This window comes from Chiloscyllium plagiosum, chromosome 20 (assembly GCF_004010195.1).
Source record: "Chiloscyllium plagiosum isolate BGI_BamShark_2017 chromosome 20, ASM401019v2, whole genome shotgun sequence".
Lineage (NCBI taxonomy): Eukaryota > Metazoa > Chordata > Chondrichthyes > Orectolobiformes > Hemiscylliidae > Chiloscyllium > Chiloscyllium plagiosum.
Window position 1 is genome coordinate 36562529 of NC_057729.1, and position 13020 is coordinate 36575548.

Sequence of the window (13020 nt, forward strand, 5' to 3'; positions counted from 1 at the left end):
GAATGCATATTTTGTTTATGTTTTACCAAAACATCCCTGCTTTGAAGACAGAGGTTGTTTTTCTAGGTTAAATATCCTATCCCTGCTGTCTGAATCCTATCTCAAACAGTATCTCAGACAGCAGCATTATACTAGGAGAGGGGTCTGTCAGGAAAATGGGCATTTGTGGTGTAGGACTTTCTGGTCCATTGTTCAACTTCCCTCAAACAAACATTCACCTTTTGAAGAGGAGGCAAGTGCTCTTTCTCAGCACACTTGTTAAAAGAAAGCCTTACTTTTTATTTTTAAGAGGAGACCATAACATTTGCACCTGTGGGACTACAGGCTTAAAATTATTTAATTCACATCAAAGTGGTTGTTTAGCATGTACCTGATTGATTTTATGCTGCATTTCCTTCAGACGCTGCTCGCTGTGGCTCCGCTCATTATTAAATCTGTCCAGTAACTCTAACTTCTCTTGACTCCAGTTCTTTTCACTGATTTGAAGTTGCTGTGTTAGATCCATAACTGCACTGTACGACTCTGCGAGGAGTTGTTGATGTTCTTCTCTCTCCCATTTCAAAGCAGATTTCATATCACCAGGAGTTTTCTCAGATGTCATTTTGCCAGCCCTACCTTCCAGCTGTTGTGGGAAATGAATATTATTCATGGGATGCAGTCATAACTGGCATTTACTGCCCATCATTCAATGGTACAACTAGTGATCTGTAAGTCTATTTAAGAGTCAACCATGTTGCTGTGGTCTGGTTGCACACAGGACAGACCATATAAAGCTGACAGATTTCCTTCCCTAAAAAAACCATGACTGACAGTAACTTTTAAGCTCCAGATTTAATGATTCAAACTTTTTTCCATAACATTAATAAAGATCTCGTGATTACTATTACAGTAACATAACCATAATGCTACAACTGTTGATACTTTTATAGCCTGATTTTGAACCTTTGTAATAAAATTGGAAGTAAACAGGTACGTTTATGTATTTTGGTTAAAAACCATTTATCTAGATCTCAAGCTCCAGCATTTACTTTCCTGTATTTCACTTACAGAAAATGCATATTATTTAAGGTTTGGATTTCTGAAATGACTTCAACTGATTTTCTTTTTAACAAAACATAGGTTAAGTACTGTGCTTATAACAATATGCTTCAAACTGTCTACTTCAAAATTCATCTAGAATCTCCACAAGTCTGTTATGCATTTTCTGGAAAGTTACTCTGATTACATGCTTCTAATAGAAAAACAAAAAATAGCAGAAATAGTAACAATAATACAGCTGCAATCCTTCTTGTTATGCTGCTCAAAAGTCTAGGAAATGCAATTATTGAGCTATGTCTCTAGATCATTAACTGGATGATGTTAGGATACAGATTAACTGTGGGTCACCCTCTCCATGTCCCAGATACAATGACTAGATCAGGGAACTGGACGCTTGGATGAAGGAATAGTGTGGATTAGAGGATTCCACTTCATGGGACATTGGGTCAGGAAAGGATCTGTCCCATTGTGACAGAATCTGCCTGGACTGGGCTTTGATGAGGCTCCTAGTGCAATGGATGAATGGAGAGGACACAAACAGTAAATGGGGAAAGGGTACAGGTGAAAAAGGTAGCATAAGTATTGGTTAAAAACTTGTAAAAGGAGACAGAATACAGTAACAATCTCAGATTCTGTTTTAGGCAGAACAGATAAAGGGAACATTACAAGATATGTGAAAATCAAATTGAGAGAAAGAAGGTCCTTGTGGATAAATCATTAGAGTAGATGCAGCCCAAAGAGAGTTTAAATGAACACATTGAACACAGTGTAGGTGTAAATTCAGCCAGGTGGACATGATAAAATAATAATTACTAAGATACAGTTACAAATGGTCAGAACAAAGAACTAAATATATCCGGTTAAGGGTCTACAAGAATTCTAGGGAAAATAATAGAGTGCAAGGAGTAACTAAGAATGTTTTTTGTTAATAATAAGAGAGGGTATAATAAGATATAAGCAGGCAGTGGAGACTTTCCTGGTAGAATGCGAATGAGGAATGGATTTATGACTATCGTGGGAATTGCCTGTAGTCTGTCTGGCAGCAGCTTCAAAGTGGTTGATGCCAGAGATTAAGCAAGCCTGAATGGGATTTTAGTCCTCATCTAGATTGGGATAAGCAAATTAGCACATCAAAATGGCAATGAAATTACCAGCTCACGTCCAGGGTTCTTTTCTGGCACCTACCTGATGTGGAAAACGACCCAGGTATGCTTTAATCTGATAAAGGAAGTAAATTCAGTTTGCCCCATTTCTACTCTGTCAGCCTCATCTGGCAGCAAAGTGATGGACAGTGTTGCCAACAATACTTATTAAGCAGCTCTTATTCAACATCAACCAGTTTATGGCTAAAACAAAGAATTGCAGATGCTGGAAATCTGACAGAAAACCGAAAATGCTGGACAAATAGAATGTGTGTGCAGTATGTGTGTTCACATTTCAGGGTTCGGTGACACTTCTTTAGAACGGTCACTGGACCCAAAATGTTAACTCTGTTTTATCTCTACAGATGCTGTCAGATCTGATGAGTTTCTCCAGCAATTTCTATTTTTTCTATCAGCTTCTGGTTATTTAGTTTGCTCAGTTATGCTCACCAGGTCGATATAGTTTCCATGCCAGTATTTCAGAGGTAAGAACATGACAGATGCCGTAACTATAATCTTGCACAATTCTCTTGATTCAGCATCTATTCCTTTAGATTGAAAAAACTGTATTGAAGTAGTAGTTAGGAAATGTTTGTAGATATCGGTTACATGGACCTCCATTAGGCATTTGATAAAGTATCTCATAAGAGACTTTAAAGAGTAAGCTGACAGAATTGAAAACAAAATATTGATTTTGGTTAAGAAATCAAATGAGCAGCAGGAGACAAAGATAATAGGTGGGTACTCCTTTTTGGCAGAATGTGACTGGTGGTATCTTGTGCTGATTTGTATTGAGGACTCAATTATGCAGTATCTTTATTAATAGCTTAGATGATGGAATAGAAAGTCACATATTCATATCTGCTGTTAGTACAGTAATATGGGGGGAGCATAATATTTTATGAAATGTTCATAGGATAAGTGAATATGCAAAACAGTGACAAATTTATTTCAATGTAAGAAATACAGGGCCATTTATTTTAAAACAAAATTGAAAAAGTCGATTTGTATTGGCTGAGAAACTAAACACAGTGGAGAGTCTCAAAGAAATTTAGGGCTACAGTTAATCAAAGCATTAAAATGGCATGAACAGCTGCTGAAAATAAATAAAATGGTTAATAGAAGACTGGCTTTATATTAGGAGGATTAGAATAGGTACGGTGATGAAAGATCCCGGCTACCACACCTTAGAAAGGATATAATGGCCTTGCTGGAAATGTAGCACCAATTTACAGAATGATAGCTAGACTCCACGGGTTAAACTAAGAAGAGAGTTTACTCCCTGTAACATGGAAGGTTAAATTATTATTTGATTGAAATTTTAAAGATAGTAAAGGAAATAGATAAATTCTACCAAAGCACCCTACTCTTCCACTGGTTATAGAGTCTAGGACGTGGATGCTGAAAGGCTGCCTCCCCTTTTGGGAGAGATAAGAACTAAGGGACAGAGTTTAAAAATAAAGGAATTCCCAAATCAGGTAGCGATGAGGAGGACATTATGCTATTCTATGTTTCAGTGTCTTTGGAACTCTCTTCCCCAAACAGTCTTTGAATATTTTTACATCAGAGATAGATACATTTCTTGATCAACAAGAGAGTCAATAGTAAATGGGAAAGTGGAGTTGAGGTCACAATCACATCAGCCATGATTTTGTTGAAGGGTAAATGGCCTACTCCCACACCTAATGCCTATGTCTGTATTCTTTCATGAATGAAATTTAGAAACTGTTGTACATATGAAAAATGGTAATTATTTGGAACTATTCTGTAAACAGCAATTAATGCTCAATTACTAATTTGAACTGAGATTATTTGTGTTCCTTTACCTGAAGGTATTAAAGATTACAAGGTAAAGGTGGGTTTGAGAGTTAGGTCGCAGACCAGCCATGATTTGATTGAATTATGGAACAGCTTAACTTATTAGCCTATTCTTCCTGTGTTCCAAATGACAATACCACAAAAAAGCAAATTACTATTTTAAAATGGGACTATGAGCAAGAGGCACTTCTTCATTGATAGCTACCATCCATAATAAAACTTTGAATATAGGATAGATCATTTTTCAGTGGTTAATTACGGTCTACCCTTCAGACTGAAATTCTGAGTTCAATACATTAGTCATAAGAGACCGAATCACAAATGCATTTAGAACCACTAATAAGGATTTAGTCATGCCTTGGCAACTTGATCCGATATCATATGTACTACTCTGACTCGAGCTTCCTGTTACAATTACATTTCTTGAATAACTGGGGATGCTTAAGTTCTTGACTCTTAACTACCAAATACCAGAAGAGCTAGAACCATGACATATTACCTACCATTCATCACAATGGATACATGTGTTACTTTCTGTTGAAACTGTTTGGGAGAAAGGGCAGCTGAAACACTGACAATGCCACAAGAATCCTGAGAACAGGAAAAAATAGTCAACTTCTATCAAAATGGAGATGAGAGGTTATGTTTATTAACATCTTGCAAAATTTACATTTTTTTCATATAAACATCACATGATTATACAAGGATTAATTGAAGTAAAATTAGACTGTACAATATTACTGCAAACTCAATTAGCTAGAATTTAAATAGCTAAAATGTGGTTGTTAAGATATAATCTTGCATCTCCATTCTGATAGGAAATATCTTTCCTTTGCCCAGAATCATTGTGGTGGTAACAGCCTCTTTACATCTCCCACTAGAACTACACAATTACTGATATCATAAGTGTTCACTCCAATATGAAATAAAAACATGCCATTTTGTACTCACAACGATATAGTCAAACATCAGTTGGTTGGCATGGTAACTGAATCTGAGAAACTCTACAGTATTCTATTTTCTGAGATTTTGTTTCCATCTTTAGGCACTATTAAATCACACTGCAGAAAATGGGGTCAGAATCTTCTATTGAAATAATGGTGTGGCTAATGATATTCAGCACCATCTATGCACAGAAGTTACGGGAATCTCAGGAGGATGAATGTTCACTTATCATAGAAATATAAGCAATGCTTTTGAACTGTGCCCTTCCACAGTTTCACACTGATTTCCAGTGTGAAAAGAACATTTTGCTATCTGCTTCACTATTCAAAAGGACTGTTACAAACTGATGTATGTATGTGGTAGATGTGAACTAATCTTGTAGTCGTAAGTTAAGGCTTGTCCATTTGAAATCCAGCACCCTTTTAATCTTGTGATAAGTGATAATTACTGTCAAACCACCTCATAGGAACAACACTTTCCTATTACAAGCGTGGAATCTCATTTTCTCAACTTTTAATTGTCATTACCAGATATTTTTAAAAAACATGTTTTTTTTTTAAAAAGTCCTGTTGTCTCTTTCTTCAGTTCTCTCTCTATCCAACTGTACTTTTCCTCACTTTATTTCTCTGTCTGACTTTGGATTCACTCACTCTAATTTACAACTCCTTCTCAGTTATTTTGCTGTGAAATTTCACAATCCTTCAGTGCGCTAGATACATATGTGCTTGCCATGTTCACGCAGGTCCCAGATATATCCTGTTTCAGACTCACTATGAAAATGTCTTCTTTTACTTTCATCAGCTTTCCATGTAAAGAAGTTCAATATACAAACATGCAAGGCCATTATGAATAAAGCCAGATGTGTTGCTTGAGCAAATTATGGTCAAATTTGGAATACATTTTCTGAACTGGCTCTCTCAGCATGCAGTGCTGCTGGATATTGAAAGGAGAGGTGGTAAGGTGCTTTTTAAATGCAACTTTTACTCCCATTTCTGGAAAATACTAACTGAAAATTCCCAAATATTAATGAATTTTCATAAAGATGAACAATATCGGTGTCTTGGGGATTATTTTCTCACAGTAAGGTTCATGAGACAGTACATAGCATACAAATTTCCTTCTGAATCACAGCATTGAAATTCCCAGGGCATTACATGCAGCTGTGTCCCTAGGTCAGTCCAGGGAAACTGTGGTATGTTGAGCTAAACAGCTGTAAGTTACAGTTACATCAGCCAACATCTGCATGTCATGGTGTAAAGTAATGCAGACATTACCAAGCAAATAAAGGAGGGAGGTGGTTTTTATTTGTTTTACAAACAATAGTGTCAAAGAATTTAGTGATCCTCTTGAAGTTTAACATTTGGACAGATATGTGAGTGTTTTGTAATTTTAGATTTGAACTCTCATCCTGAATATTAGCTCATTATTGTATTAAGTGTTGCAATCCACAAGTGGCAACGTGCCTGTAATATTAAACTACATGACTTAAGTTATTCTAATGTTCTACGGCAACTTGACACCACTGAATTACTGCATACTTGGCTGCCACAAAAAACTGTGATGCTCTGAGAGAGATGGGGCCAGATTTTTCTCTCAAATTCAAGTTTAATGCTGCTCAACATTATTTATCCTTATGAGGTGCAGCAACCTTGAGGGTCAGATGTGTGGTTAAACATGATAATTCACATTTACCGTCTGAATTACATTGAATGGTGTGAAGTTGCATTTCTAAGTTTGAATATGAAGTATGCCTCAATAAAGTGGTGTTTAAAAGAAAAATATTAATTTTTATTTTATATTTCTCTTCTGTCTCTTGTTTTCATTTCAACACTCTTCATTCAATCTTTCCCACTTTTCATTTCTCATGGTGTTTGATTTGACATTGAATTCATTTACTCCAATTCACATTTCTTCTCAGTTCTTGCTCTGTTTATTTCACAATCATTTGATTTGATTGCTCAAGGAGATAAACAGATGCTGCTCTGTTTACTCAGGTCCCTGTACTCCTTGCTGTACCATCATTTACTTGCACTTGCAGCAACTTTTCAGCTCAGACTTAAAACTCTAACATTCAGCACATTGGTTGGAATTTAACAATGGAGAAGAGCAGGGGTTCAATTTTCTTTTATAGCTTTCAAAAGTAGGGTTCTATGTTATAGATTGGAAGAGCTGCTAGCCAATTTAAATCACTGTAGAAATCATCATGGTAGAGCCTGACAAGATATTTCTAATATATTATAGTATTACCTTCAATTAAAAAAAGCATCGTCATGCAATGCGTACACAATGCCACTCAATGTTAGGGGCAACATACCTTTGCAGGACTGATGCCTATGATAAATCACCATACTAAAAACACACCTAATCTGCAGCTACCAAAATATTTTACAGTTGCCTTTCAGATGTTTTCGGCTGGTATGTCTCAGTGTACATGAACCTTGGGAGGTGTGCTTTGATTGGGATTTCATAACCCACGCCAGCACTCATGAATGATGGTGCATGTGTTTGGCGACAGGGATATTGGTGTTGGCAATTTTTGTGTATTCCTCAAAGGGGGAATCCCGATCCTGAAAGAAGCACATGGGTATTGCAACAAGATATTGCTGACCTGTGAACAGGTCATTAGAAAGTGGGATGGGTTTGGGTTGAAAAGACGGAGAAAATTTGTTTGTTCAATAAAAATAAATAAATACAGCATTTTGTCACCTGATTCACACCTCCGTGGGGAAATGGAAACCTGGCCTTATGAAAAAGACATGAAGCCACTATGAACTTCAGTAAGGCGTTCAACAAGATTCCCCATGGGAGACTGGTTAGCAAGGTTAGATCTCACGGAACACAGGGAGAACTAGCTATTTGGATACAGTACTGGCTCAAAGGTGGTGGTGGAGGGTTGTTTTTCAGACTGGAGGCCTGTGACCAGTGGAGTGCCACAAGGATCGGTGCTGGGTCCTCTACTTTTTGTCATTTACATAAGTGATTTGGATGTGAGTATAAGAGGTATAGTTAGTAAGTTTGCAGATGATACCAAAATTGGAGGTGTAGTGGACAGCAAAGAGGGTTACCTCAGATTACACCAGGATTTTGACCAGATGGGCCAATGGGCTGAGAAGTGGCAGATGGAGTTTAATTCAGATAAATGCGAGGTGCTGCATTTTGGAAAAGCAAATCTTAACAGGACTTATACACTTAATGGTAAGGTCCTAGGGAGTGTTGTTGAACAAAGAGATCATGGAGTGCAGGTTCATAGTTCCTTGAAAGTAGAGCCGCTGGTAGATAGGATAGTGAAGGCGGCATTTGGTATGCTTGCCTTTATTGATCAGAGTATGGAGTACAGGAGTTGAGGTCATGTTGTGGCTGTACAGGACATTGGTTAGGCCACTGTTAGAATATTGTATGCAATTCTGGTCTCCTTCCTATCAGAAAAATGTTTTTAGATTAGATTAGATTACATTACAGTGTGGAAACAGGCCCTTCGGCCCAACAAGTCCACACCGACCCGCCGAAGCGCAACCCACCCATACATTTACCCCTTACCTAACACTATGGGCAATTTAGCATGGCCAATTCACCTGACCTGCACATCTTTGGACTGTGGGAGGAAACCGGAGCACCCGGAGGAAACCCACGGAGACACGGGGAGAACGTGCAAACTCCACACAGTTAGTCGCCTGAGGCAGGAATTGAACCCGGGTCTCCGGCGCTGTGAAGCAGCAGTGCTAACCACTGTGCCGCCCCCTTTCATGTTGTGAAACTTGAAAGGGTTCAGAAAAGATTTACAAGGATGTTGTCAGGGTTGGAGGATTTGAGCTATACGGAGAGGCTTAACAGGCTGTGGCTGTTTTCCCTGGTGTGTCGGAGGCTGAGGGGTGACCTTACAGAAGTTTACAAAATTATGAAGGGCAAGGATAGGGTAAATAGGCAAAGTCTTTTCCCTGGGGTCGGGGAGTCCAGAACTAGAGGGCATAGATTTAGGGTGAGGGGGGAAAGATACAAAAGCGAGCTAAGGGGCAACGTTTTCACACAGAGAGTGGTATGTGTATGGAATGAGCTGCCAGGTGAAGTGGTGGAGGCTGATACAATTGCAACATTTAAGAGGTATTTGGATGGGTATATGAATAGGAAGGGTTTGGAGGGATATGGGCCGGGTGTTGGCAGGTGGGACTAGTTTGGATTGGGATATCTGGTTGGTATGGACGGGTTGAACCGAAGGGTCTGTTTCCATGCTGTATTCTTTATGCCGTTAAGAAGGACTTATTCTGTGCTGGTTCCCTTAAGGGGGGATGTTGTCAATCCGGTGCTGAGGTGTCTGCTCAATGGAAAGCAGAGTAAATAGCTTAAGATTTTTAAAAATTGGATAAAGGAAACATGAGTAGGTGGAGTCAGACTCACACAGACCTAGAGTTTTGCTTTAGTTGTTGAAGTTGGAATTTTTGGATTGGAAGCTGATGGATATAGCTCTCTTTCTGCAGTGGCAAAAAAACCCGGGAGTTTTCTCTCTGTTCTTAGATTCATTTTTTTGGTTTTTCATTTCTCCAGGACTAGAGGAGATAACAAGTAAAGGAATTCTGGTTTGCTGGGTTTGCCTTTGCGACAAGCGTATTTACGGACTGCCTCTATGTTGGAACAGTTAATGAGTAGTAGTTAAATAATACTTTTTTTAAAATCAAGTATTTTAATAGAGTTAAAATTATTTCAATTCTTCTTTTTGGTTTGTATTTTCAACTGTAGCGTAAGAAATAAAGTGTAATTTGCTTAAAGTCTAGTAGTTTGACCAATTAAATCACATCTGGAACACAGCACCTTATACTTGCCTTTAAGAAAGTTAAAAATTCAGGGTCTCAGTTATCTCCTCGATATATTTTTTTGGTTTAGTCTAGTCCATAATACCACTCTGCTATATGTGACAAAGTCAAGATTAACAGAAGAATTGTGAAGTCATACTGATCAGGAAAAGGTGGACAGACTGGATCTCTTTTCACTAGTAAAGCAAAGTCTGAGGAGTGACCTAACAAACATCTATAAAATCATGAAGGACTTTGATAGAATAGGCTCTGTCCAACCTTGCCTCACAAAACAATTTGTCTCAGGATATTTGGTCAATTTCGCCAATGCATCTTGTGAATAGTACAAGATGCACTTCAGAAATTCAAAAGATCCTTGATTATTAATATCCAGAAAGACAATGACAGCAGATACATGGGACCATCACTAGCCCAAGTTCCCCACTAAACCACTCACCAACCTGACTAGGAAATACATCACTGTTCTTTTAGTGATATTGAGTCAAAATCCTGGCACTCCCTTGGCATTGTTAGTCTCCTTACAGCACCTAGTCTGTAGCAGTCCAAGAAGGCAGCTCACCATCACCTTCTCTAGGGAAACTAGGAACAGGCAATAAATGCTAGGCCAGACAGCAATGCCCATGTCTTAGGAGTGAATAGAAAGAAATCTTCCCATTTCAGTTATTAGTTTATAAAACCTTCTCTGAACAGCCTCCCAAAGCTTTTACATATGAGGTACGATGACCAATACAGAACACAGTACTCTTGATGCAGTGTCCTATATAACTGAAGCATAACCTCCATATTTTTGTACTCAACACACCTCACAATTAATAACACCATTCTACTAGCTTTCTTAGTTACTTCTATATTAGCACAGTAACCTTTAATGATTTGTGCATGATGACACCAAGGTCACACTGTACCTTAAGAGTTCTGCAAAATCTGCCTCCTAAATCTACTCTGTGAAGCTTACTAAGAATTTTTTATGTTTCAATAAAGTCTCCTCTCATTCTTCTAAACTCCAATGAATACAAGCCCATCTATCTCTCCTCATAAGGCAATCACTCTATACCTAGAATCAACCTAGTGACTCTTTTCTGGACTGGCTCCAACGCCAATCTACATTTCGTTAGATAAAGGGTCTAAAACTGTTCACAGTATCTTAATTTTTTAAAAAAATCCATTCATCTATGGGATGTGGGTGTCACTGGCTAGGCCATCCCTAAATTGTCCAGAGGGCAATTAAGAGTCAACCACATTACTGGGTCATCTAGGCCACACCAGGTAAGGATGGCAGCTTCCTTCTCTGTAGGACATCAGTGAACCAGATGGGGTTTTCCTGACAATCAACAATGGATTAATGGTCATCATTAGATTCTTAATCCTGGATCTTTTATTAAATTCCAATTCACCATCTGCCACAGCAGGATCAAACCTGTGTCCCCCGAACTTTTCCTGGATCTGTAAATTAACAGTCTGAAGATAGTATCACTAGTCTGTTGCCTATGTAACTTGATGAATCAGATTTCATGCACATGTGCATAATTTCAAAATATGCCAATGATTCAATAGTGAAAACATTGTGAAATGTCAGGAGTGTAATGCATAACTTCAAAATTGTATATATAGGACGGCACAATGTGTGGACAAGTGGCAAGTAAACTTTAATACAAAAAGAGTGAAGTGGTTAATTTTGGTACAAAGAACAGAGATACCAACTCAGGTGGTTATAGAAGCAGAGAAACTTAGATGGTAAGTACACAAGTCATTGAAGATAGCAGGACGGGTTAAAAGAAATGCGTACAAAGTATACACATCCTGCACTCGATCAATAGGTGCAGTGTACAAAGAGATTATGTTGAACTTGTGTAAGACAATAGGATATCCTCAGCTGGAGTACTGTGTCCAGTTCCAGGAGTCTTGCTCTAGGAAGAATATGAAGCAATTAGAGAGGCTGTATAAAAGTTCATGTGAATGGTTCCAGGGCTGAGGAACCTCAGTTGTGACATTAGATTGGAGAAGTCAGAACAGTTTCCTTGAAGAAAAGACTGACAATGCATTTTGTAAATGTGTTCAAAATCATGAGGGGTCTAAACAGCAAGGTTTCTTCACATTTTTCCAGGGGATGTTGGCGTCACTGGCAAAGCCAGTATTTATTGTCCATCCCTAATTGGCCTTCAGTTGACTGGCTTGAAGGCAGGTTCAGAGGTCAAATAAGATTGAATACAGTGCTGTTGATCTGGAGTCATACATGTGGCAGACGAGGCCTAATTGGTCAAATGTCCTTTCCTAAAGGGGTTTTGTGCTTTAACAATTGACAATGGTTTCATGGTTTTCAGATTCATTCACTAAATTCAAACTTCATAGTTTGCTGTGGTGGAATCTGAACCAATATTCCCACAGCAATAGTCCAGGTCTCTGGATTACTAGTCCAGTGACACCACCAACACTATGTCACTATCTTTCTCATGAGTGATCTGAAAGAAACAAATCTCACTCATGAAAGAACTAAGAACAAGAGGGCACAGATTTAAAGTAATTGGTAAAAGAAGCAAAAAGATTCTTCACAAAGCAGGTAGTTAAAGTCTGAATCACTCTGTCAGACTGTATGATGCAGGCAGGTTCCAGTGAATTTTCAAAACAGAATTAGACTGTTATCTTAAAATGAAGAGTGTGCAGGGTTGCAGGGAGAAGATTGAAGTATAGCACTAAATGAACCTTAACACAATGCTACAAATGTACCTTAATGCCCTTTGATATTAAGGAGCACAAACTAGCCTGGGACTATTGACAATATGCTAAGGATAACTGTGAATTATTGCTGACACTGAATAACTGCCTCAAATTCTGCTTACTTGTGCAATACGACTTTTGAGCTCCACTTTTTCTATCTCCCAGGCTGACTTGGCGTTTGCAAACTCGTGTTGAAGATCATTTGTTCGCCTTCTTTCCTCCTTTAGTTCTGTGCAAAGGTCCTTTAAAATCATTTTAATGTCTCCCACAACTCTACTATATTCATTTGACTGCAAAATATAAACCAAGCATACAATATCATTGTTAAAAAGGAACATGAAAATCCTATCACCCTAACAAAATTGACAATTAATTCTGAGCTTGACAAATACCAAGAGATTGATGAAACAGAAACATCAGTAATATTATCTCACTTTAGTTTAACAATTGTTATTATAAATTGGCCTTCTTTTCAAAAAAAAACAGACCTATGCCAAGTTACAACAACACCACAATAACAACAAACAACATACACTTAAGAATGGATTTTTGAAAGA

The 13020-nt window shown here is 38.1% G+C and overlaps 1 protein-coding gene across 4 annotated transcripts in view; it reads right to left on the reverse strand.

The window, feature by feature from the left end:
• The window catches only part of soga1 (suppressor of glucose, autophagy associated 1), a 102168-nt gene that overhangs the window by 13239 nt on the left and 75909 nt on the right, over nucleotides 1-13020 (reverse strand). For 3 of the 4 annotated variants that reach the window (XM_043710554.1, XM_043710553.1, XM_043710552.1), the window contains 2 exons: nucleotides 12586-12753; nucleotides 371-622 (listed from right to left, as the gene is read on the reverse strand). In XM_043710554.1, coding sequence (XP_043566489.1) covers nucleotides 371-622; nucleotides 12586-12753 — 420 coding nt within the window. The remainder of the gene's footprint in view (nucleotides 1-370; nucleotides 623-12585; nucleotides 12754-13020) is intronic. The other variant, XM_043710555.1, reaches the window with a different exon arrangement.